At 38.4% G+C, this 27,464-nt stretch overlaps 1 protein-coding gene across 3 annotated transcripts in view; it reads right to left on the bottom strand.

The window, feature by feature from the left end:
• Positions 1-27,464, bottom strand: part of CEP350 (centrosomal protein 350) — a 72,944-nt gene that overhangs the window by 17,152 nt on the left and 28,328 nt on the right. For 2 of the 3 annotated variants that reach the window (XM_035537836.2, XM_050712230.1), the window contains exons 12-32: positions 26,187-27,250; positions 24,474-24,627; positions 23,101-23,264; positions 21,941-22,127; positions 20,323-20,543; positions 20,043-20,206; positions 19,154-19,264; positions 18,767-18,901; positions 17,748-17,884; positions 17,266-17,385; positions 16,806-16,972; positions 16,096-16,292; positions 15,387-15,571; positions 14,615-14,702; positions 14,089-14,235; positions 13,198-13,355; positions 7,284-7,483; positions 5,743-5,954; positions 4,359-4,500; positions 651-811; positions 30-169 (exon numbers count right to left, since the gene is read on the bottom strand). In XM_035537836.2, the coding sequence (XP_035393729.1) occupies positions 30-169; positions 651-811; positions 4,359-4,500; positions 5,743-5,954; positions 7,284-7,483; positions 13,198-13,355; positions 14,089-14,235; positions 14,615-14,702; positions 15,387-15,571; positions 16,096-16,292; positions 16,806-16,972; positions 17,266-17,385; positions 17,748-17,884; positions 18,767-18,901; positions 19,154-19,264; positions 20,043-20,206; positions 20,323-20,543; positions 21,941-22,127; positions 23,101-23,264; positions 24,474-24,627; positions 26,187-27,250 (4,254 nt within the window). Of the gene's footprint in view, positions 1-29; positions 170-650; positions 812-4,358; positions 4,501-5,742; positions 5,955-7,283; positions 7,484-13,197; positions 13,356-14,088; positions 14,236-14,614; positions 14,703-15,386; positions 15,572-16,095; positions 16,293-16,805; positions 16,973-17,265; positions 17,386-17,747; positions 17,885-18,766; positions 18,902-19,105; positions 19,265-20,042; positions 20,207-20,322; positions 20,544-21,940; positions 22,128-23,100; positions 23,265-24,473; positions 24,628-26,186; positions 27,251-27,464 lie in introns of all 3 variants that reach the window. The other variant, XM_050712229.1, reaches the window with a different exon arrangement.

Raw genomic sequence — 27,464 nt, forward strand, 5'->3', positions numbered from 1 at the left:
TAATCTTAGCAAGAAGAAATCCCATTTACCTATGGAGTGGTGGTGCCTTGATCTTAGGTTTTTCAGCAGCAGCTGAAGATAGAGTTTTAATCTGAGGTTTGGCTGTGGGTGATAACTCCAGATCTTGGCTCAGCTCTGCTTCAGTCTTCTTGATAAACTCATCATATGACTGAGCATAAAAAAGTTATGACTGTTAATCTACTAAACCATAGCTACTACAATTTGGTATACAAAACCTATCAAAATAAATAAAGCATAGCCTCAACCATTTAAGGACACTCTCAGTTTTTCTGTACTGCTTTACTTACTAAAGCTCCATAGCTGTGAATCCTGGAAATCAATATTTCACTTTCAAAAACAAATTACATAAGCATCACTGTTTAATCCAAGCTGGGATACTAATGTGTATGAACATATATAAACCCCGCCGAACACTGTAACCTGTTAAAGATACACATTTTAAAGAGTGTGGTTTTGCCTCCAAGGCTCTGGTTCATTACTGAAAGCAATTAACTAGCGAAAAACAGTCCCACTTCCATCACAATTAACATGCCTTTCACAGCTGTTGATAAAATATTTTGCCAACAACATCCATACTATAATGATTTATCCATAGCTTTTACTTTGTCCCTCTTTCTATGGTTCCTAACCTCCAGCTGTTTGATCAAACTGGCCTCCTGGGCTTTCAGTCTCTCCTTTTGCCTCTTCTTCTGTTCCTTTTTCAGCTGGTAAACCACTGCCTTCCTTTTCCGTAGTTCATCCTTCAGGGCCCTGATCCGTCCTTCAATATCACTTTGATCAGATGTGGTTTCTGAAAAAAGTTTTATTTTAGCCTTTAAATAACTTGTAAAACAATTCTATGTAAAGCAATCAACAGTCATTTAGTAAACACAAAATATGGTCCAAGTGAAATATTCAAGAAATTATATTAATTTCAACATATTAAGACTCTTCAAGGGGGATCTTGGATTCGCAACAGTACTGTATAACATATGAAAGAAAAAGCATTGCATCTTAATTTACAAGAGAGAGAGGCTCTGATACATGCAGTAACTTGTTACCAAACTTGTTCACGTCAATTGCCCACATTCACGTTGCTACCTCATTAAGGGCTTATCACATCAGCTGTTGCAGAAATTAACCTTTGCTGACATGTAAAAATATGACAGCTCAACAATGCATACCAAAAACGTAACCAAAGCATTTGTTTACAGTCACCACATACAGTTTCAAACTACATGGTACACTTTACTGATGAGAATTTCTCTTGGAATAGCAGACTCCAAAAGCAGGTTAGGTTTCCAGCCACTTCAGATTTTCTGCCACCTTGGCTAAATAGATCTATGAAATGGAAAGCTGACTGGCTGACAGCTGGAAGGAAAGCCAGTTTGAATGATGAAGAGATTTTTACTGTTGTCAGGTCTTGTGTTGACATTTCATTCAGGGTGAAGGAGGGTAGACATACAGTAGACTTCTCTATGATCGCTTACACAAAGCTATGTGGCACATCCTTGCTCCAAGTTCAGTTTCACAGACCTTCATAAGATGCCATTACTGACTGGAGCTATTTTCTACCTCATTTTTTTTCTTAATCGTTTTCTTTTCCATCCCCTGTAGTCTGGCCTTCAATCCTTTTGATGATTTTCTGCTTCTGTTCCATTTTAACACTGTCCCCAGCTGCTTAGATCCATTCTCTGCAGGATAACCACATTCTACCAGTAACTCTGCCACTTTCATTATTCCTATTGTAACAAGTTCTCAGTCTCACAGAGCTCTCAGACTTAGAGAAAGACTGCCTCAGTGCCTCACTACTTATTCTTCCCCACCCACCTGATTAAGTCTACCTGTTTGTTGCTTTTCAAACATATATCAATACAGTGCAAAACAAGATCCTGGCCTCAGATGGTGCTACCACAATTAAATACGAGAGTTTTTTCAAAATATTTATCTGATATAGTCTTATCGGAGATGCTCCCTGTAGCTGATGCCCCTCTTTATCTTCTACAGCAGCAGTTCCTAACAGAAGGATCTAGGATGGTCTGCTTTTCTAATGCTCGATATTATCTATGCTGTTTTATGGACCAAAAGGCTTGGATGCCCATAAACTGCAACTGCTCTACTGAAGGCCCTAGAAAGTAAGTTGCCAGTAATATCTAGTCAGCCAGCAGGAACAGCAGGACATTTTGCTAATCCATTTCATTTCTTAAGACAACAAACAGCTATGAAGAATGATTTCATCATCAACAGCCAGCAAATACAATCAAACTACCGTATTCTTTTTCCACTAACAACGGTTGTTAATCATTCACAGAAGTTTAAAAAAGCATGGAAAGAATGGATCTCACTTGCTAATCATGAGTACTTTACGATGTCACTGTACTTAATTCCTCCTGAATCGTAAGTGACCATTATGCAATTATAGCTTTTATTGATCAACTCATAAGGGAAAGATCTGCACATGCTTTCATCTTTGACAATCCTGTCTACGCATGCATCAGCACTGACATAGCGATGACTTCATTACTACTCAGCAGCTTGGAAGATTTGCCTCTTTACAATGGAATGATTTATTGTGAAACCAGCATCATCTTGACGGACTTCCCCCTTCTTATACCTGTCTCTAATATCTGAAATAGAATCATAGAATGGTTTGGGTTGGAAGGGACCTTAAAGATCAGATCATCTTCCAACCCCCCTGCCATGGGCAAGGACACCTTCCACTAGGCCATGTTGCTCAAAGCCTCACCCAACCTGGCCTCAAACACCTCCAGTAATGATGAAGATGGCAAATACTCCATTTTAAAAGAGTTTATTTTCATGACCATTGTTGCCTGCTATACTTTTCACTATGGGTTCCTCGAGTGGTTCCTCATTCAGAACTTGAACATAACTTTAAGGCTTCACTGGGTTGCAAGCTGCCCTCCAGACAGAACACAAACACAAACTACTCAGTGCGAGTATCTAGGTGTTAGGTATTCTTTTCTACATCCAACAGAATATCTGCCTCAAAATTACTGTTACTGTTGCCCTTACATACATATTAAACAAGAAACAGCATAAAAGATTATTAAGCTTGCCACATCAAGCACGTATGTCTCCAGTCTTCATAGTGTGCCAGTGAAGTTCTCTCTAAATCACAAACAACAGCCAGTACATACAATAGAACCACCTGATTCTTTTTCCACCAAAGACTTCCTAATCACTAAAGGACTTAAACCCAAGAAAAGTGTATTCTTCTGTGGTTTTTATCTCATTTGCTAATAAGAAGTATCTTGTGATGCTGTAACAACCACACTGCGGAATACAAGACGTTTTAGAGGCTAGAAGCAAAGGAAGGCTCAAGATAGTCTTCACAGCTCAATGGATCTGACGATGGTGACCCACAGATGATGGTTTGCTCAGGAAGTCCTGGAATCCATGTGACTAACAGGCTGTGAGAACACATTAGGGAAAGGACTGCTCTGTACGAGTGCATTTCTGATATTCCTTCCCTCAGCATTTACTGGTAGCCTGCTTAGATACTTGGTTAAAAGACTTGTGAGAGGGGTATACACAGATCTTGTATTTTGTAGCTCAGAAATGCAACCTTAGGCCCTATTTTACTGCACACAATCCAAATCCTTCTCAAAAAAAGGGAAAAAACAACAAATATTCATTTTCTTGAGTGCTTTAGTGTGATATTAATTATTCCAGTTAGTGACAATGCTTAAACATTACTAGATTTCTCCTCCCAGGCTCCAGGAGTACATATTGTACCCACAGTACTGAAGGAAACTTAGGACATGAGGAGCTAAGCAACTCAGTAGTTCTTAAAGATGAGCGTTATACACCGAGAACAACTTTTTTCTGATGATCCACTGTCTTACAGGCTGACTGTCCTGGCTGTGGACAAAGACATTCTGCATATGTCATGAAGCGTCCAGTTGCTACGCACATGCCAGTGAAGGTTCAGTGTGCTCACTTGTACTGCCAGGGTAACAGAGCTGTATGGTTCTGGAGCCAGGTTGTGTTCAGAAGGAGGATGATCATGTTTATATGCTGCTGAGCCACATTCTGCTTTCTTACAATAAAAGCAGTGGAGAACAGTAATTTATTAAAAGCACATCTAACCTTGGTATTTTTAAATTCTAGAAATACCTTAACTATTAACTCTCTTTTCGTGCCTGTTTGCAGGCACCTGTGCAAAGGTATACACCTTATGCTGAAACAATCAAATTACAAATCACAGAACTCTAAAACCTAGCATTTTCCAGAAATTTCTGTCTGCCTCCCCACATATAGGTCTGCTTTTTAAATTTACTCATGAAAATGATTAGCTTTGAAAAAGCAATTTAAACCCAAGCAGATATTACACTTACCTGACTGTGTCATAGATAAAGATTCATCAGACCAATTGTGAGATATCTGATGAGACTTCACAGGTGAACGCAGCTGTCCTCCAGTTCTGTGGCTGCCTTTGCTGGAATCTTGCTTTGATACAGATATGCTTTTGGGAGGAGACTACGTGAGAAGAAAAGGACAAATAAGTAACTAATTGTAAAGCTCAGTTTGAAAGGAGATCATTGCCATCAGGACTAGTGACAAGCAAAGAATGGCATGACTAAAGAATCTTATAAGCTATGGTACCTATCCAGCTGCCTTTAAACAGCTTTAATCTTAATTTGCTAGACAAGAAAACAAAAATACCAACAGCAGCAATAGCAGACTGCTTGCTTTGAGAGTGGACTTCAGCAAACGTGCTCAGACTACCCTGTTACTACTTAAGTGAACTGACACGGTTGTGACTCACAGGTGCTCGATACAGTGTATGTAATTGTATTTGGTAAAAATTAAGGGAATAAGAACTCCTACTCAATATACCCATGAATCCAAAAGGACCATTTCATGTAAGAGGTGTGAGATGCCATTCTAAATTATTAAAACAGAACCCTATTTCTCTGTAGCCAGGCAAAAAATTCTAAGAACTATTCTGGCAAAATGCTGCTTACCGCTTCAATATTATACCACAAACCTTTCCCACACCTCAAACATAACCTCTAGCTCATACTAGGTATTTTACTTCACTATCTTCTCAGAAAACTCTACAAGAATAAAGTATTTCAAATAGACGTCTAGATGAACAGTTCTTTTTCCCCTCTCACAGACAGCAAATTTTCTGTCTCTCATTGAACACAGGGCAAAGTTATCAGGTTGAAATTTAGCAAAATTATCAATGAAGCAGACATAACAATTGAAATAGAACAATAAAGTGGATTTAGCTAGCAAGCAGATGACCTGAAACCCAAGGGACTGTGTACCAGGTTACAGCTATGCTTCTTCATCTCATAGCTATACTTTGGCATACATCACTCGCAAATAAAACAAGGTGGAAAAACATGGCATAGTTTCCATGGCCTCAAAGAATTTACACATGGTAACAAGCTAGCCTACAGCTAATTCATGTTGGTGAACTGGGTCAGTGTTCCACCACTTAATACTGCATACCTTTGTGACATATGCAGAACACTTTGCAAGACTATCCACAGGTTTAAAAGTATTGAAACTCTGTGCTCAAGCGATTTTTCCTCACATCAAGACTTTAAAGAATTATATCTGATCACAGTGTTTATTCATAGTAACATGCAATGGTATTGCAAACAGAACAGTTTAATCTCTGCTTCAACAGTCGGAAAGGCTGTACTTGTGTTCTCTGACGATCTTTTAGAAACTTAAGAATGCATACAGCATAAAAATCTCACTCACAAGTTTGCCAGGTGTGGTAGAGGACTTGAACTCCTCAGAATAAATCATTTCTTCATTAATCGTACTCTGATCTGGGCTTTCTGGCTGTCCATGGCCCATAGTCTCTGATGGGACAGACTCAGCAGCTGGACTGCCAAGATCTTCTGGGACAGAGCTTTCACTGTTCAGACGAGAGCAAGAAGGCACTGGAGACTCTTCTTCACTGGCTGTTTCTGAGGTAGAATAATGAGAAAAGACAAACCACTTCAGAACTTGCACCGACTTAAATGCCTTCAGAGAAACTGTTGCCTGCATGTAAAGTAGGAACTGCTACCAACACATCAAACAGGTGTTATTTCACTCACCTGGACACCAAGAGAGGAACATTTCGCATCAACAAGCACGTTTACCAGAAAAAAATGATTTAAGACTACCAAACAGTCTTAGCGATTGTTGAATGTCTAAAACAAAGTTTTTCAGGATATTCTAACACTTTCCAGACAACATACTCCAAAAAGATTATTATTAGGGAAACCTGTCCTTCCAGTTGCCCATACAACAGCAAGAGTCACTATTAGTCTGAAGAAGTCATGGTGGAGCATATAATCTGCAAGTCAGATCTTGAATTTAGAATTGATTGCTTCCTTTACAGTAGTTGCAGAAAACATTTTAATGTTATGATTTCATCATGAGTCTCTCAAATGGCAACAAGTAAAATAATAAGTTGGGTTTTCAATATTCCTGTTTACTAAATTCCGCAGGAGTCACAGCATTATGGAAACAGCCATGGAGAACTATTCAATATTTGAGCAAAGGCTGGGGAGACAAATTTCTCTTTCTAAAGCAGGACCATGCTCCAATGCTTGCTGGTAGGTACTGGTAATACAAAGTAGTGTATTTTTTCATCCAAGCCTCTGTCTTCAGCATAAGGAGTTTTTGCTCATTGGAACTTACTGACTCACACACATAACACCTTTAAGCTGTCTTTCAGATGCCTAAAATCCACATGACTTTTCAGTAACAAGGGTAATAGGACAATTCTGAATTCCTTTTGCACACTGAAAGGATATTCTCCTGCTTTCTATAGTGGGAAAAATATACTATTTTGAGAATAACCCCTAAAGTTTTATTACCTCCTCCCACTGCAATCTGGTTCTCTGTAGTTCATGCTGAAGGTACAGTCCATTTAAGACAGAATAATAATGCTGTAGCTCCCCAAATCTGGGAACATTTTTCTCACAATAGCATCACTTATACTAATTACAGTAGTATTTTTGTTTTGAAAAAAAAAAAAAGACTCCAAATTTTATGTAGAAACATCTGGCTGGCCTCTGCTGCACCGCATGCTTAAGAAGGTACACAGCAAATGAGGAATACCTATATAACTAAGGTTTAAAATAGGCTTAAAAAGAACAAGTCAGAAGATGACATTAAAGAGTGCAGAAATCAAGAGAACAACCACCACCACCAGATCAAAAAAGGCAGGAAGTGGAAACCTAAGCAATTGTGTCAGATTGTTTTACTCTTGTCATTTGCATCAGTTCTCCCCCACTTCCCATTACCTTTGGGCTCAGTTCTCTGATCCCCCAGTTCTTTCTTGGCTACTTTGTTTTTAAGCAACTCTTTGTCCCAGGCAGCCAGAGCCTGCTTTTCTATCCGTCGTATTTCGGCTTCCTCTGCATCTAGGCGGCGTTTCCACTCCAGCAATTCTTCAGCATGTTGTCGACGCTGCATCAGCTTCTGTTCGCGCTTAGTTAGGAACCTGACAGACAGAGCAGAAGACAATGGAGAAGCAGTCGACCACAAGATCCCAACAGCCAGAAGCTCTATGGCCACAATCCCCAGAATTTTAGCTGTTCAGATTGTTTCCTAGGGTAATAACCATACTAATGACTATGTCCTAGACTTCTGACGTGCTGCTGGGGAAAAGAGTAAAAAAAGATTTTTTTTCCTGTAAAACTGTTGCTTAGATTTTAAGAATCTTCAACATCATTAAAAGCGCTACTAAATACTCAGTAAAAATGAACAGGGGCAGTTCCCAGTTTTAGAACATGGGAAGTACCTGTGGCATTAAACTGGAACCCTCAAGAAAGCAGTGACTGTTTGAAAAATGTACCTTTCTTTTTGCTAATTCTAATGACAGAGAAAAATATTGTAGCCCCAACTGCCTCACGGTTCTTTCTAAATACATAATTATAAGAGAAGGTGTTCCTGTATTAATAATCCTCCTGAAGGATTTACTGGAATTACTGGAGCTTTTATCCTTCTTCCTTTGAGTATCATCTCTGGATTGCCACACTTGGAATGTTAATTGTTAGTTGACAGCATAAAGAGCATAAGGATGCAGGACTGTTCTTCCCAGCTACTAACAGATCTGGCTACTAATTTAAAACTAAGAGTAAATAAAAACCTCGTGCTGAAAATTTGCAGATCTTTTTTCTTTGTGATGAAGATTTCTCAAGTCATCCATGAAGCCTCAGAAATGAGGAACTTGTGAGTTTGAATAGGTCTGTGTGCATGTACTAATTCTCTTTGCCAACCATTGAACAGAAGCATCCCTGGGCTCACTTCTAAATATTGAAGTTACCAAGAAAATAGCATTCGACCTTTAAGATAGGAGCTAGAAGCAACTTCAACATCAGCTGCATGTACTTCCTCTCACATGCCAACTCTAGAGAAGAGTGTACATCAATCCTTTCAGCTCTTGCAGTAAAATTCTTAACACGTCACAGAATCACTCTTCAGAAAACAGATGATTTGCCAGATAGAGAGAGTGCTCAAATTGGTACAGAAGGTGTGGTGCCTGAAAATGCAGTCTTCAAAGTCCTGTGATATTTTTCTTTGAAAGTGCCTTTATAATTTGCCATTTTTAATACAACCTAAATACTTAGCATCAAAGTTTTTAAGCTGCAGAGCAGTTACTAATTTTTGCTTTTTGATCTCCTATGTTTCAAACAATCCTCTTATATAGAGGGACTGCAATGAACAACTGGGTAATCTGCAGGTCCCACCTGCCGAGGGACTTTTTTTCCTATTTGCTTGCTTGGTGTTGCTCAATCTGTTCCCTGAAAAAGTGAGCTGGCAGTTCATCAGAAAGACTAAGATTCAGATGAGTCCTCCTCTAAGACAGATTCAGATCAGGTGGAAAAAAGTGATGATGTGAAGATAAAAGTTTCAGAAGCCAGTAAGACATCTCCACAATCCTCTTTACTATAGTCAAAGCAAGGGTAAATGAAAAGCAGAAGCACCTCACAGACTGTCTGGAATACCTGCCACCTTTCAGTTCACAGGTGCTATGATTTCATGTACTATTTTATCACTTGCTGTAGATAATCATCAAACATTGTCTACTCTTAAGGAAAACCGACAGATCTTTATCACCAAATCTAGATTACCAGTGGTAATTGCACTATAAACATGACACAAACAGTCATGGTTGTCGATGTTGTCTTTAACCAGCACTATCAGATTTATCAGCTCTTACTTTCAGTTATACATCAGTTCCAATTAGTCGAGCAGGTCATATATTTGGAACTTGTTACGTAGGTCATTACTACAGCAATGATCTCAATGCAAAAGGCAACTTCTTCCTTCACTAGTTGTTTCATTTCGTTAAAGTATCTGGATCTTCACGGCTGGCCAGATCTTGAGAGAGGCAAGTCCAGTTAGAATAAAATCAAAGAGAAAGGCTGAAATAAATGGATTCAGAAGAGCAAGATTCCTCAACAGCAAACGTCAAATGAATTAACCCAGAAGGCCACAAGTGGGAACAGAATTAACTAAATGACCATAAAACTAATCACCATACAAACACTAACTAATAACAGACTACCAGTCAGTCAAAAGGAATGTTAAGAGAAAGAAAATTCCAACATTTGTCCTTTAGGAAGAAACAGATTAAAGAAGCGTGGCTAAAGATGCAGACCCTTTTATAACCCTGGGGCATAAAAGGTCAGAACCACAAGGCAGCATGCGTATTGCCTTAGTATTTGCTACAATCTAGAGGGTTCCAGTTGTAACACCAAGGGTATCCATTCATCCTCACCAGTAGGGGCACCTTGGGGGGGGGGGGGGGGGAGGGGAAGGCAAAAAATACATCATGTATTTACAAGGCAGGAAATCTAGATGAGCAAGGAGGAAGCAGAGGCACTCACATTACATCATCATGATTTTCAAAGTCTAACTATTTCTCTGGTGCTAAGGTCCAACATTTTATCTGCCCATTCCAGAAGTGTTAACCTGCGCTTGTACTGCATTTATGTCCAACGTACACTGAGTTTAAGGTCAAACTAGGCAGTTCAGCAGCTATTCTGAAGTAGACAGTGGGAGCAAAGTGAACTGCCTGCTACTCAGAACACAGTAGGAATAAGAGATTAATCTGGAAACAGTAAAGCGTCAAAAATGTTCACTGACTCGTCTGATGAAGAACTTCTTGACTTTTTAGGACTGAACAGAGCATGCTCTATCAAAGAGTCTATCACTTGAGAAAGGTACAGTTACCTGACCAATTGGTTGTAGATATACAGCTGGAATTTGGGGTGGAGGTTGGGAAAACAGACACTGAGAGAGGCCCAGTGGTGAGACGTAAAGACAGAGAAGAAGTAGTGAACAGGAGAGCAGTGTCTACAAAATAAGGAGGAAGAGTTTAAAACTAAGCAAAAAAAGGCAGAAAGAATGAGAAAAGGACAGCATCTAGCAAAGAACTTTTAAATTAATTGCATTTAACCTAACACCTCAGATAGAAAAACTATACATTGTTATGCAGAAGGTAATAGAACACATACACTTGTGCATAAGTTAGAACACTTCATTTGCTGTTAGTCAAAGGCGTGCTACTTTAACATCACTGTGTTTTTCCTTAAATTTAGGAAGGAGTTTTATTACTCTGATGCAAACTTCCACATGCACCTATTGAAATCTCAACCCGAGCTTTTTGCAACTTTTGATAATTCTAACCCTTGATAGAGAGCATTATGAGCACTAAACAGAATGCTGGTTTTGCAATATATACAGCTTTGCTAGTCCGCAACTGAAAACACTTCCATTCGCCCAGTGAAACCTCAATGAAATTATTGCTCCAAAGGTAAGCACCAGTGGAAGGCAAAAAAAAAAGATGAAATAATTTATTTCAAAAACAAGCAAATCCAGAAGTCTGAAATATACCTGTAACTCAACTTTCAGATGCTATTTTGACCCTGTGATAGAATGTAGACGTGGTCTCAAAATACTCACATATTGCCTCTTTCATCTGAGATACTAACTGCAGACAGATAATGCCTTTTAAAAAATTCTACATAAACTTAACGCTGTGATGAAAATGATTTTTCCAAATGAAAGACTATTTTAAGCTAACTAATTTATAGAAAAATACCATGCTCCATACGGCTCTGTAGCAACTACAACACAGGGTAAGCAGTGTATTAAGGAAAGCAAAAACAAATGAGCATTTAATCAGTTCTTCTGTTGTACAGATTGTCATTAAAGCTGCATATGCAAGGAAAGCAAGGGCAGACGGGTTAATTCTCTTTGACAGAGCATGCTCCTGTTCACATGCGGGCTACACAGATTCATGAATAAAATTAAAACACAACTCTTTCGTTCCCCTTTTAGCAAAAAAGCTGTATTAAAGACGCCTCATAGGTAAGGATTTTCCCTTTGCTACAGAGTACAGCAAGTCCAGCTTAGCAGGGTTTCCCAGTTCGTTTCTCTAGTCCTCTTGTACTTTACTCATCATTCAACTTCTTTCCTTTTGTAGTATCATGCAGTCTGATCAATTCTCTTCAAAACAGACAGCTTCCTATCATTACAGCCTAAGCAAATGTCTTACTCTTTTATGTTAACATTATTCTTATGCATTTTATAAATAAGGAGACAAAAATAAGGTACCAAGTTGGCACTGCTTTTCAATCAGTAAGTGCTGCTATCGTTATCAAGAACACCTCGAAAATGTTTGCAAAAGTAATACAGTCAATAAGACTGAAATTCTAGAGAATTGTTTATATTTACAAAAAATACTACGTCCTCTGACCATATACAGCAATCAAATGAAACCATAAAAAACGCATGACCACATGCATTGCATCACACGTAAATACAACATCCACTTATTCTTCCTCAAAGCAACTGCTTCAGCTAAAATCCCAATATACACCTGTTGAAAAGTATACGCTGAGTGAGCAATATTTTAGACTTAGAATTAAAATGTTTTTAAGGGTAAAACATACTTTGTATCTACTACGATCCTTTGTAATACTAGGGACAATTATTTACTAATATGCAATTCTTACTGGAATTGTAAGTGTTGCTTAGGAACAAAGGTACATTGAAAAAATTAGATTTCAAAACTGATACTGACTAAAAGGGTACCTGATAAAAAGTGGCAAAGGAAATCTTGAACACAAAAACATATTTATCATCTCCTACAGGATTAATATCAAAATTCATAACCTGTAATTTGGTTTTGTAAAAAAAAAAAAAAAAAAACACATGACAAAGATCATCCATATGAACTAAAATGTAGTGACCTACCTTGGTTACAAGTTCAGAAAAATTATTTAAGCAACGACTATTACTTGTATTAACTGGCACAGGTCAGACTTTGAACGGATTAGTCTCAAATAAGAATTTAGACATTCAAACTGATGAGCGCATGCTGCTAAGTATTTTAAGATGTTTAAAGCAGACAAAGTAACTCCTGCACTGAAAAGATGCAGAAAATTTCTTTGACTCAAAACAATTTAACAGGTGAAATCAACAGATCCCATCTTAGTTTCCAGACCCAGGAATTGCACATGTACTTGATTATTTCTTCTGAAGACTAACAGATGTTTTCAACATTTTTTCCAACCTGTGGACCACGCAGGAAAAAAAGAAAGGTCTTATTAACTGCCTTTCTGAGTCACACACATATACCCTGACTTTTTGTGAATCAGATCTCAAACTCAGTTACTAGTTTTTCCACAAGACCATCATTATTGACTATCACCATTTGTAACTGATGCTTCGATACCAGACAAAAATTGGCACTAATTCCGCAGTCTCATTCCCAGTATTTTTTTTCCTTTAAAATAAAAGGGAAAAGGGGAAATACAAGATATAGGTACCACCTTAAATATTTGACTTCAGGTATTTCATTGCAAGAGGAACTCTGACAAGATGTACCATTAAGCCGAAGTCAACTCAAGTTCCTTGTACGTATAAATGTCATAATCTCTTCAATTGATATGCATTTACTGACTCAATTTGAATCTTTGTAGTAGTGAAAAAACTGTATCCTATGACACACTCTCTTCCAAGATTACTGCAGTTCTATTAACGCTTATAATCAGCTATTTTTCAGGCAACTCAGATCAAACTATGTATTATATCTATAACTCTGTAGTCTTTCTGATGGCCATTTTTAGTGCAGATACCGGCCAAACCACTTTTTCAATTAAAATAGTAAACTTTTGTAAAAGAAAAGGAAACTTAAGTTACTTTTCGTCCATTCTGCTGCGCATTTTTTTAAGTTTCTGCATGATGCTACTAGTCTCACTGCTGGAGATTGAGATTGGGGAAGGGCTGCGTGTTTCTGCATCAGTTGGAAGTGGGCTAGAACCATTGCTCTGTTTGAGGTCATCCTCACTGTGAAGTTCCTGCAATTAAATGTTAAAAAAAAACAACCTTAGAAGTATAAAAAAAATATGGTAGAATAATTTTTCAAACTGTGTTAATCAATCTCACTTCTTCTCAGATCATCAAATAATATATCAAATAATACTTCAGGTAAGTCTGTAGACCTGCAGATTTTATCTTTATTCTCCAGCTTCGTTTCATTTGACACCATTTTTAGTACTCCCCTTATCACCATAATTTAAGTTCTCCCTTAACTGCAACTAGAACAAAAAATTCCAGAAGAATTCAGTTAACCAAAGAGAAAATCGATTCTTACTCTATTACTAAGCTTGAGTCTCCAAAATTTTGTAAGGAGTCAGCCAGTTATCAAACCCTGTCCTGCTATCTCAAAGATGTGAGCAACTTAGTTTAACAACACTGAAAAACACAAAGCAGCAAGTTTGAGTTTTAGAGCTTGTATTTTAGTTCTTTGGGGTCTGATAAGTAATCAAACGGAATCAGATCCTGAGAACACCAGCTACTGCCCAGTTAAAAGAAAAAGCCTGAGACTTTTGGAAATTTGTTTCCTTTAACAACAGTTTGAAGAAATTAAGCAACTAAAATTGCTGAGATATACAGGATGAGACGGTTTGGAGGAGATAAATGTTTCCAAGTGATAGGTCCAATTTAGTACTTTTTAAGCCTGTAGCTGAAGTCAAATACCAACTGCAAAGCCAAAGAGGGAAGACTCCAATTTCTGTACTGAACACTTACCAGCTTGTTTTCTCCTGCAGATTTTAATTTTTCCTGCAGTTTCATTGTAGTCTGACGGATTCGTTCTATCTCCGCTTGCTGTTTAAGGATCAGCTGTCTCTCCTTCCGAGCAGCCTTGTTAGCCTCTTGAAGACGCTTAATTTCTGCCTTTTAGGTATAAAAGATTAAGCAAAAGGACTGTGACAGACAGCTCTTGAACACATTCTGAAGCTGTCAGTGTCCGTGATATGGGATTACTGAAATTATGTGATGAGGTATCTAGCCTGCAGCTTAAGCAGCAGAGAATAGCAGACCAATTAATACATCCAAATCTCAACCTGTGAGATTATTGATACAGAAGGACCCTTTAAAACAATGTGTTAAATACTACCAAAAAGTAAATAAAACATACGGTTGAGAAATACTGTTACTTTCCTATCCAAAAACCTGGCACATAGTTTTCTCAATTCTCAACTTCTACAATGTCCAAAGCATTTAATGACCACACAGAGGTACCAACAGGATTTTCCTAGAGGGCATCAATTACCTTTTCCTGCTGTAATCTCAGCAGCAGACCACGCTGCCTCTTTCGAATAGGGGGCATCTTATCATCCTCTCCCTTGTCTCGCAAATGCCTGAAAAAGACGAACGAAGGACACCTAGGTCACTACCTTATAATCATTTGTCAGACCCACAATGATAAGGCAGTTGGAATGAAGTGTCTGGTGGGAAATGTCTCTGGTCTTTCTCTCATACAGAGAGAACGATCGTGAAAAAGCATTATTGATTAAGTCTGGTCACCACTGAGGAGTATCTCTAGGTTACTTCAAAAAGCATTTCAGGACAAAGATATGTAAGGCTGGAAACAAATCATTAATGACAACATATATCCAGATTCACGAAATTGCACCTGAGTCAACTAAAGAGACATCAAACAGACATCAAGCAAATAAAAGCATAACCAGGTGATAATAAAATCATAACCAGGTGATAGGTTTACACATTCTGGAATTAAGACTTGTAGAGAAATGGATAAGAACTACCTTCTCTAACTAAGAACAAACATTGGATGTTGTACTATTTCCATAAAATTCTTGTATCAAGCCATGTTCAGTGTAAACATCAAAGCACTGCTACAAACTGGATTCTGTTCTTTTCAAGTGATAGTAACATTTGCACAGATTACAGATGTCAGAAGTTCAACCACTGATATTAATGAGGGAGGAGTGGGGTAGAAGCAAAGCATCACAAAAAAAAAAATAAGTAGAAGTATAAGAAAATGGTCAGTTAGCAACAAGGTATATTCAGCGCTATCTTACTTCTTCTGATGTTCCAGCCAAGCTAATTCAGCTTTTGTCTTCTCTTTCAGAGCCTTCTCCCGGAGCCGAAGTAGTGAGGACTGATGAGCTGCTCGCATTTCCTCCTCTTTCATGTACTGCCTTACCATCTCCATGGTAAATTTAGAGAAACTATCTTGTCCCCCTGAGAATGGCATGCTTAGCTCCTGAAAGGCAAGACAAATTTGGCATGATTTAATAACAGAAATTCCAAAGCATTTTTCAATTACAAACTGTGTGCACATGTACACACATGCACACACTTAGATACAAGAAGGGAAGCTTTTTTCTCTTTCTAAGCTTTTGTAGACCAGCTTTTTCTGCACTGCCTGCATAACAGTTTTGGGATGTCCTCTCATGGAGCAGAGAGAAGCATCTTCTTGCACCTCCTAGCTGTGAGTAGGCATAGCAGAAGAATTCATCCACTGGGCTTTTGTAACCTACCTCAGAAAAATCACTCCTCTTCTCCAAAGCCACTAGAGAACAGGTAGAGGCCTGGATGGACTGTCCCACAATACAAATCATCTCACTTGTACAATACTAACATCCAGAATGTTCATACAACTTTGTTTTCAGATGCTCAAGGAACCAGAGTTTGTAAACCACAAGCAACAAAGAATGGCTCACCAAGCTCACCAGCATGATTGAACTGGCACGGTTAATTTACCTTAACCGTGGTTGATTGACCTACCTTGATAGACGACAGAGCTGTTTTTTCTGGGGAGACTTCCTCATCAGAATCATCACGACTACCCCGTTTCTTCTCCAAGTTAATTCTACGATGACTCTCTGAGGGCAGCAAAGACCGAAAAGACTTCTCTTCAATCTCATCCTCTGTCATGGACTCATCAAACTTCAGGGAATACTCTGTTGCAACTGAAGCGGAATCTGAGGAAGAAATCACAGAAGTGGGTTAATGCTCAGGTATGTACCACGATGGCCACTTTACTCTGTCTCAACCCAGTAAATTTGTGACGGGTAGGGGCAGGAAAGATGGAGAAGACTAATGCAGAAAAAAGGGTTTTTGGAAGAGTGACCTTAAGTTAGAGGACATAATACTGTTATCTAGCTTAAAAAGACCTAATAGAATTCTGTATACAGGTGTAAACGCTTTTTTGAGGCTCCCGAAACATCTGGTGTTCAGCTTGTTTATTCAGCAAGTGAACATCTGGTTACAGCAAAAAGTAGAATAGCCCACAGACTCCATCACTCTGATTTGCAAAATTTCAAAAGATTCCAATCTCACTGTGCTGTCCCCTGTTGAAGAGGCTACCAATTCAGCTGGGGCTCAGCTTTCTTTATGCATATTCCCTCATTTATTTCAGAAACTAATTCTGAAACAGCACCTGCCTCCCCCCGCCCTTACCACCTTCAGATTCATCACATGCAAATACAGCTAACCTTTTTCATCTGGCAGTGATAAAATACTATCACTCGGCAAGGAATCATCCACACCAGTATGAGCCTGCTCTTCAATACTGCTAGTTATCTTTTCACGACGGGAAAGTTTTTTCTCGTTCTCCTTAGAAGATGGAACGGAAGGACTCTCTTGGCGGCTGCTGGTACTACTGTTTCATCAAGAAATATTTTTTTTTAATTAAGATATTACTTTGTACATTTCAAAATATTTAATTAAAGACAAAGCAAATGCCAGTAGGGATGTAAATCTTTGAGCTCTGGAATCTAAGACAGGTTTACCTGCTGAAGGTCTAATACCCCCTTTACCTCTTAAAAAAAAAAAAACAAAACACTTGAAGGAAATGTCTCAAATACCACTCTGCAAGTATTTTCAAAAATTTATTTCTTATTTATAGCAAAAACAAAACAAAATGAAAAAACACATAATCTAATCTGTTCTCACCTCCGATCATGAACCTTTGATCTTGAGGATTCTGAGTAACTATCAAACACTGGTGAGTAAGTCTGTTTGGAGTCACCCATCTCCTCTTTACCTTGTGACATGGCACCAGATTCACATTTCCTGAGAAAGAAAAGTGGTTTTGGTAAATCTATGTTGTCTTAAAGAAAAATATAGTTTCCATATACTTTTATCAGAAGAAGTAATAGCTAGAACTTATGAAAAGACCACTTAAAACCTTAGACAAGTTAAATCATCCCATAACATACTTAGAGCACCTTTTTCTTACTCTTTTATATAGACCTTCACAGAATCGGTTAGCATCTCACTTTCAGGGTACACTATTAAGGTTGTAAAGATGGAATCTAAGTTTTTCTTAAATGCTCACTTAATGTGACATCTTACAGTTTTCTTCAATAGTAAGCTAAGCAAAAACTAACAAATCTTACTTCCCCATTCCCAAGATGTGAAACGTTTGGCAAAACCTGTTTGTATCAGTTCGGGCTCTCAGTTGTTTCACGAACTCTGAGTGATGCTGCCGTTGGTGGTCAAATAACGTAGTGACTGGAGCAGCTGGAGCACTTACAGTGTCTGAGATCTGAGTTCGAGCTAACTCTATCATCTGAGTAGAGTAAAAAAACAGGAATATAATGAGCTTCTCAGCATCAAGATGTTTTTGAAAAAAACTAATTCTTGCAGGCAATTTACTGATTTATTGAATGAACATGTAAGAGTTTTGAGATGTCTGTAATTACATACATGTCAGTCTTGGTTGGAAGAGGTGCATATGGCGTTATAGATCCATATTCTTTAACTTATGGGGAGTGGGATTGTTAATATGAAACTAAGATATGTGATACAAGACACCAATTATTACATTTTATTCTCATCAAGTTAACCAAACTGTTCACTACACTGATCTCCACAGAGCAGAGCAAGAATGCAAAGCAAATCAAAAAGAAAGCAAAGAACTAATTATAATTAATTTTTAAAAGCATGCTGGAAACAACATTTTCATTTGCATTAGAAAGTGCATCTTACCCCAAAAGTCAGATATATTATTGCCCCTCAAAAGGGAGCAACAAATGTAAATTCCAACATCATGCAAACTACCAGGTCTAAAATTGGCTGCCTTTACATCAACAGATAGCCATAAATCTTGCTTTTCTAATGTGATTTGCATGTGAAATAGATACAGGAGCAAACTCAATGGAGTATAATGCTTACAAATTAAAGAGGTTATGTTCACAATAACCAATCGGTCCTGGAAGAACAAACTGCTGAATGGTTAGTTAACTGGAAGATCCTAAGAAACGTGAACAGGGATTTAAGGCTGCTGACCAAATTCCACGTGCTGATACCAGAAAAGCTCCTTTAAAGTCCTATCATTTGGCATGTTATGAAAGCAAAGAAGCTATACTGAACAGAGAATAACCTAGAGGCAAAGCAGTATTTGAATTAATACTAAAATTAAAACAACTTTTTGTTTCAGTCAAGATCTCACCTCACGGTGAGCTGCATCTGTAGTGAGAAGTGCAGTTTCTGCCTGCTTGGCTACAACCTTGCACGTGGGCTCTTGCAGCACATCTACAGCCTCCTGCCGTGACTGGACAAGATGTTGTAGTGACTCTGCATGGACCTATGCAGAAGACACAGAGATTTCAGCCTGTCAAAATTTTCTGTCTATAATATGTACTGTTTTAATTCTCAAAGCTTAGAAAAAAAACTTTGAAATTTGCCCCAGACAGAATTATTATTATTTTAAGATATATTAAACCCCTTCACCATTTTAATATGTTCAGAGCTTCAGATTAAGAATACTCATAGGCACAGATTTACTTACAGCATTTTGCCTCTTACACACTCCACATTTTTTGAAGGGCAGCATTACCTGAGCTGCCTTCTGCCTTGCCTCTTCCAGTTGTCTCTGACTTTCTAAAGCTTCTTGTTCAGCTTTGATTTTCAAAAGGGCTAAGTCCCTTTCATGGCGCTGCTGCTGTGCCTACAGACCAGGAAGTAAAAAGTTTTAAGCACTGAAGGTAAATGCAAAGAACTTTTTTGCCTTAGCCACTTGATGCAACTACCTTTGTTAGATCTAGGTCTTCTTTACTGGTGCCTTTTCTGCTAAAGTCAAATTTTTATCCTATTGACCGACCTTCTCCCTTTTAAGTAGACAGTGAACTATGCACAGTCCTCCTACTCTTCCACCATAGTGTAGAAAAAAAAAAAAGACTTCTGAAATCAATTAATTCAACAAACTAAAACAAGCAATCTTATCAGCATAAGGAAATTTCAACCAAACCCATCCTTTCAATGGAATACGACAAATGATCCAGCCTAAACAACCACAATGCATGGCATCAGTGATGGGGCTTTGAGCAACCTGATCTTGTGGAAGGTATCCCTGCCCTTGACAGGGGGTTGGAGCTGGATGACCTTTAAGGTTGCTTCCAACACAGACCACTCTATGATTAGGATGCAACATCAAACCCAGTAAATAGTCAGATCTTTATTTTATTGACATATACAACCAGAGCAGTGCTTCTAGCTAATGGTATATTAATGACATATTGTACAGTCACCAGTTCTTTGGTGTCAACATAAATACAAAAGTAAACAGATATTAATCCTAAAAAATGGACCTCATCGGAGATGCTTGAGCATGCCCATTAGGATTTTGCTGCAGTGATAACAAAAGCATAATTCAACCTAATTTGATTAATTTTCTCACAAAATAAAAAAAATAGGAATGTTAATACAAGGAAATATTTTTCCACTACCTTTAGAATCTGAGCCAAAGAAACGCTCTCCTGCTGGGCAAGTGATATGCCTCGTACACGTTCTACGTCTGAAAGCTGTCGGACAGACTCCTCGATGGCACTAAGGTAGTTCAATTCTGCCGACAAACGGTGCTGAAGACCAGCAGGGGAGAAGCGCATACATCCTGCAGGACAGGACTTAGTGGTCAGCCTTCACAGGACTTTGGTGCCCCACATTATAAAATAAAGAGCAAAAACGTAACAGCTCTGCAATTAGTATGGCTTTAACAGAAGAACTCACCACTTGCTGAGGCTGCTCCTGCTGCAGGCCTACTAGTTCCCAGACTCAAGTCAGAGAAGGCTAGGTTAGGCTTCAGCCCCGATGCTGCACTTCCAGAAAAGCCAGCAGGTGACTTGGCTCTTTCTGCTGTATTGCCTATAGAATCAAACTGCAACAATTTTTGGGAACCTGGAGATGGGGAAGAAGTTGGTGTCTTCTGGGATCTTCCCTTGTCTGAGAAACTGACAGAGAAATCAAGATAGAAACAAGTCAGTATTCTCTAAAGTCTAGTTATTTGATAAGATGACAAACCAAGCTCCTTCATTTATACACACTGAACAGGTCTATGCAAAAGACCTCTTCTTTTGTAGTTTGCACAGGCCCAGTCTGCTTTAGGAAATGGCCTCATGAAATGGGTTTTGCACCTACATTCCAGTTTAGGGCTAAGTTGCTACAGCACCTTTATTTTTCCTCAAGTATTACATCTTCTCAGCATACATGAAAAAAATAACACGGTATCTACATGTTCTGATCCAAGAAAAAAGATTGCCACTTACGGCAAAACCTGCAGGGGTCATTAAAATATGGGCAAGAAAGTACAAGCACCCTCATCAATAATGTTGCCTCATGTGAACGGGATTCTTTGGTCTGGTATCTTTCAACAAAATTTGGTCTGGTATCTGGCTAAGAAAACACTTCAAGGCTAGGCAAGCACTTTCAGTATCTGCTGTTAGGAAGCTGGCATCTGAAAGTCAAGACACGCCCATACACATGTGCATTTACCTATCTGTTTCAAGAATTTGGGTGAGGAACTTTTTAATTGCAGGAAATCAGGCCAATATTTGATATCAGAATATCATCAGCAGTATTTTGAAAAAGCAAACAGTTGTATCAGTATGCTGACAGATAAGCCACTGCCCCGTGTCTTGATCTCTTTCACCAACATGCAATGAAATGCTGGAAGGCCAAAACTTGACTTACAGAGTCATTAAAAATTCTACTGTAGCATTTCTTGTTAACAGAAAATTAAATATCTCACTTTCAAACATATAGAAAATGATGCAGGCACTTCTGAAATTTACTATTCTAATTTTATTAAGCCAAGAAGGGTTAACAGTGGATGCTTAAATCCCTTAGGAAGACTTTTAGCTATACATACTTGGCACATCTTAAGAGGGCAAAGAACCTTTCAAACCCAATGCTATCAGTGAAAGCCACTAATGTTAAGTCAATACCTCAGAACCATTCTATATTCACAGAGAGTGAAAGACCATTATCTGTTGCTTTTTAGAAAAACTTGCAGTGAAAACTACACCGAGTTTATTTCATAACTGTCTTCATTGCACAATTAGCAAAAAAACAAACCGCATTCATAGCCAGACAAACAGAGGATGCAACAGGAAAATTAGTAATTTTTTCTTCCTGTACACTCTTTCCTGAGGTGCAGTTTCTCTCTTAAAGCATCAGCTCACAGAACTTGAAAGGCTTATGTACACATTAGAGTGTCCATCTTACTAACATGTGATTGTTTCTGTTACTTCCCTTTTATATCTAAATACACAGTTATTTTTGGTAGCATGCCATAACACACAACCCATCTTAGTTATACTCACATACAGTCTTACAAGGCTCGTATTACCTCAGCAGGGAATGTCCAGATAAATTTTCTAATGTGCTGTCTGTATCTGGGTTCTGCTCATGGTCCTTATTAGAAATTCTACTACTCGATAAGGACTTCTTTGCTTGTTGGGATCCCCGCTCTAATTCAGATGGCATTTTATCTTCTTCCGGAAAGTGGTGAGAACTTCCATGGTAAGCTTCCAACCCTAAGAATGAACAAGGTTGTCAAAAAATTTATATTTAGTATTCTAAGTATGAATATCCTAGCCAACAGGAGCCCCAAGACAAATAATCGTGAACTTCCCCCCCCCCCCCCCCCAGCATTTAAAGATGCCTTTGAGTTACAAGTATGCAAATCCAACAAGCAAGAAATGTAAATGCGACAGCCTCCTACAGGAGAGTTCTCTTCTGCATACTGCATCCACTGTCAAAAAAAAAATAAATGTATCACCCAGCTTTCACTTCAGCACACTCTCAGTTTAAACACAGAAAAAAAGCATTTGAGTTTTTCAATACTGATAATTAGAATAAAGCCTACCTTCCTTTTGGTAAGCTAGAAAGTTTTGAAAAAATATGAAACAAAGGTAATTGGGGACATCCAATCTTATATTTTTGATTCTTTTATTGACTTTAAACCTAGCTTTTCCTTATGTTACTCACTGCTTATATAGCAAGAGTGTACCAAATCTCAAGTTTCTTCGTGCTTTGTAATGTAGAAGTTACTGAAGAATGTATTTATTTGTACAGTCTATCATTCATGCACCAAAGAAAACTGTGATCCAACGATGAAGCATACAGGCAAAATCCTCCATAAATGTGGCTGTAACCCCAATTTCTTAGCACCCTATTAGCACCTCAATTCAGAGCCTGAAAACAGTTGCCACAAGATATTAAAGTATAAAGCTAACTAATTTGTTAGAAAGATGTATTAGGAGGGGAAAAAATCACTATTGTTTATAACCTCCTTGCTATTTAGTTTCAGACAACTACTTTTTAAGGTGAGAGAAGAATATGAGTCAAGAAAATTTAGGAAAGAACTACTAGATGAATAAATAAATCGTCCTATCAGTGATAGATGTTGGTTTCTGGACACAAAGACAGACCACAATTTTCATACCAAGAAAACCTTAAAACCTTCCTCAAAAATACACGTATCCTACAGTCAAGTGCTGCACTTACGCTCCTTTTTCCCCCTCTTTTTAGAGGAAGCAGATGAACGAGAAGATGCTGCAGATCTTGGTCCAGATGAATGCTGAGAAGCAAGCTCTACAGATCGAGATTCATGGGGAGACTTTCTACTAGGAAGTTCTTCCTGAATGCTTGAATTACTGCTGCCAGCAACGCTAAAAAGGAACACATTAATGGTGATTAACTAAAGACTTCCAAGTCCTCCCCATTACACTGTGTACAAGAAGTTTGAGAGAAAGGACTAAAACTGCACTAAACAGCCCATCTTGAAAAGCATTGATTCTGAAATTAATAACTATGATATTCAAGACATTAGGAATTTTGACATGATATTTTGACATGATATTCAACATGCTGAAATATACTTCCAATAATATGATCAGTAACGGATGGATAACAACCATCCCTTCCAATGCAGACTCTTAAAAGCTATTTGACTACTGACTTGGACAACACAAGAATGACTTTGACTATGACCGCACCTCTGGGCACTTAATATCATCAATAAATTGACAGAAATATGAGCGTTTCTCAATAATGATTTTTTATAAAAGATTTCTAAAAAGGGGTAATGTATCATACACTAAATAATACCAACAGAAGACTTATCAAGAATTTCATTTGGAAAGAAAACATTTTTTGCAACTCAGAATTTCAGCTTGCAAAGTGTCTACTACTCTCTTTTCTTCTGAGGTTTAAAAATAAAAATTAACAGCACATACACACTATGTGTGGTCTTCCCAAAGGTGCACAAAAGATGAAAGTTTATCTCATTACAAAACAGGGTTTCAGAAGATTCACGAAGCCACATGAATCCAGCAGTAAGCCACTAAACATGGAAAGTCTAAGATTAATAGTCTTCAAATTTTAGTCTGAAGAAAACGGCTTAAAAAGTTCTTACAGCCCATTTATGTATCCATTATCCCGTATTACTAAAACTAACAGCAATTACAGGCTTTTTCTGAAATTACAAAGTACTGGACGTATTTTAACACTTTCAAATCTTACCTCTCTCATAGGTTTTACAAACACTAACCAGTTGAGCATCCTAACAGCCACACAAGTTGGAGAACTGATTTTCACCTGACTACAAAGGGTCAGAACGTTGCTGAATGCTACATGCCAGACTAAGGAAAGAATAACGAAAATCAGGCAAAGGTCAGAAGCACTTGACTCTAACCTTTGTGTCTAAAAGCTGCGCTGTCTGCTAAATTCACTGCAAGATCCTAAGGAAATACCTGACCACTTTGAGTAGTGTTACTATACAGCATATCAGAAAAGCTGTGCAGCATATGAAACACATTTTGCATTCTCTCAAATTCTGCATTTTGATTTTTTTTCCAGGAAGTCTAACATACAGTTACCTGAGGTCACGTGCAATCTTTTTGTCTGTTAAAGTGCCACTTCCCTGCGATGAGGCAAAATCATCTTCATAAGAAACAACACTTTCTGGGGGGCTCATGGCAGGCAGCAAAGGGCGCAGAAGGGAAGAGCCTCCATTTGACCTTTCATCAAACACTAGTGGGGACAAAGAGAATGGAAGAGACAAAAATAATACTGAAAGCAACATCCATCAAACAGGTAATAAAGCTGCAGAAGTTAAAATGCCTCCAATTACAGTGAGTTAGAAATGCTTCCTTTCAAAAACAAGAGAGATCATGAGAACAACAGTAGAAATATCCCATGGAAGCTTTAACACAAAATAGGCAGTCTTCCTCTTTTGATAAATTACTGAATACTCCACTTCATTAACACACTCCTGACAAAATATTTTTGAAGAGGTAACTGCTTGAGAGTGCAGTCATCTGCAGAAAATTTAAATGCAATCATATTTAAGGGACATTAAAAAATCAAGGAAAAAAAAAAGAAAAATTAACTTTTCAAAAACCATTCACTCCTCAAAATGAGGAATTGAAGGTAAAAGAACGGTACTAAAAATGAAAAAGATTGTACAAGGAAATGAAAAAGTCAATGAAGCACCCTGCAGGAGACTTTTGTAAAGCATGCCTTAACACATTAACACCTGTGCTTGTTTACGTACCAATACACTAAAATCTTACCTTAAGATATTGTTACAGGAGTTTTAATTCATTAAGAGTAAATTGGTTACACTACTTTTAGACATTTATCAAAAAACTCATTTGAACAATGATGCAAAATAAAGTCCATACCATTCACCCATAGAAGTTACATGTTTTTAATAATCCACCACAAGGTGCGTGTAGCGAGACCTCCATATATAATGCAAGCACTCATGTTTATGCCACTAAGTAAGTGCTGCATAAAGATTGCATTTCATCTTTCTGTCTTAAATTAAGTAAGAAAGACAACAGGAAGATATGTTAATTCCAGATGATCTCAAGTGACTACATAATTGGAGGATGCACATCCCCAACCAGAGGCTCTGTTCTCCTTGGCAGCTCCATTTACTCACACAATAAAGAAACCTAAAGCCAAAAATGGCAGGACTATTTTCTTCATCACCACAAGGGCCTTTCTACTTCTATTTATTTATAACCTTACCTGGCTAGAAACTGGGAAGATGGTATGAAATATATCTTAGTCGAAAAAAAAAATTAAAAGAACGGTATTTGTACAGAGTAGAGATAAACAGTGGGAAAAGACACAGATAAGTGGCTTATGGCAAGGAGATTTTTGGCAGGCTTGTAGAAGTGAACTGTTTGGTACTGCATGTAGTAAAGCTAAGCATCGTAAAACACCGATTTCCAAGCTTAATCTGAGAAATTTAGATTCATTATGCAATTTTGGATACAGTAAATGTAAAATTTACATTTACAGTTCTGTAACTATGAGAGTCCTTAACATATACAATCCAACATATGAATATGAATTAATGACTGATTTGGAAATACACAGCAACCAAACACAATCTCAAAAAAAAAAAAAAAGGAATGGATCATTTATCCTCCAAAAGTCAAGCGAGAAAGCATTATGCAGACTGATGTTCAATGTATCTCAAAGCCCATTCCTTAACTGTGAATTAACAAATGTACGGAATAGAACTGAAAATAGTAATTCAAAAGACCTTTGAATAATTCTTCCATTTTTCTCCTTACCCTTTCCATGAAGCTGATAGCTTTTCGCAAAGATGTTGATGACACTGTGCGGGCTTCCCTTTGCTAGTTCTTCCCACGGCCCCTTGCTGTGCATGCCACTTGTTTGAGTGTAAAGCGGCAAATACTTCTCAGCTTCTTTCTGAAATTCTTTTATGGGTTCAAAAGCATTTCTCTCCCGAACACAGAAATCCGTCTCTTTCAATGCCTCCAGCATCTTAAGCGGCAGCTGTTTGTGCTGGCCTCCCTCCTCCTCAGAGAGGCTTCCATCACTCAGGAGGGGCCCTTCGCTGATGGAGTCTATGCTGGACTCTTGAGGAATTACAGCTTTGTTCTGCCCATAAGCCTGGTTTTCACGGCCCAGGGAGTCGGTCTGTCTCTTGGACAAATGTCCCAGTAGCCCCTCATGCCGGTGACCGGCAGGGGACCTCATTCCAAGGCTGACTGCGGCAGTATGAGGCCTGATTGTCTCAGGGAGCTTTTTAAATTCACTAAGGTTGCCTACCCCAGGAAGGTTGTCATCAAAGGCTGTATGAGACATACAGGTACCCAGCATTTTTTGGATTCTGGCTGAAAAAGCATCTTCATTTTCCTCTCTCACAGGAGGACTCACAGCCTTTGCCCACCGTCCATCGTCCTGGTTTTCTTGCATAAATTCATGGTCTGAGTTCCACATGGTGCCATAATTGATACCAGCCCCAGCCAACTTTTTGGCTTCACTCTCAATTCGGCTAGAAAGGGAAGCAGCTGTAGCTTTCAAAGCCTCAATCCGATCTAATTTGCTCCTATATTGGTTAGCAGTAGGTTTTCCTAAGAGATTTTGCTGTGCAGGAGGTGAATTCATGTATGGCTGAGACATCAAGGTGAGCGAGCCCACGGGTGTAGCGTGGCTCCTCCTGCCTGCCAACACTGCATCACATTCCTTTGACAAAAGGCCCATCTGCTCCAGAGTCCAGTGCTGGGAGCAAGGGCCTCCACTTGAGCCCGTGAGACCTTGTGGGTGCGAGAGCTGGACTCTTGGGCTCAACCTGTCTGGCTGTACCCAGGGAGGCTCCATCAAGTCACTTCTGAAATGAAAAAAATGTTTAAGTTGATGACGTACAAGTACTGTTATTTTAGATGAAAGTCTCATTGTCACAAATTTATTTTCTACAAATTCCTTCTGGGAATCAGAGGGGCAGAGAACGGAACAGAAAACAGTTGCACAGAATGTTATAAAAAGCAGAACACCTTCCAAATTTGAAATGCTGTTTATGGCGTAATGTGTGTTGTAGAGATGTA

The sequence above is a fragment of the Cygnus atratus genome, chromosome 8 (genome assembly GCF_013377495.2).
Source record: "Cygnus atratus isolate AKBS03 ecotype Queensland, Australia chromosome 8, CAtr_DNAZoo_HiC_assembly, whole genome shotgun sequence".
Classification (NCBI taxonomy): Eukaryota; Metazoa; Chordata; class Aves; order Anseriformes; family Anatidae; genus Cygnus; species Cygnus atratus.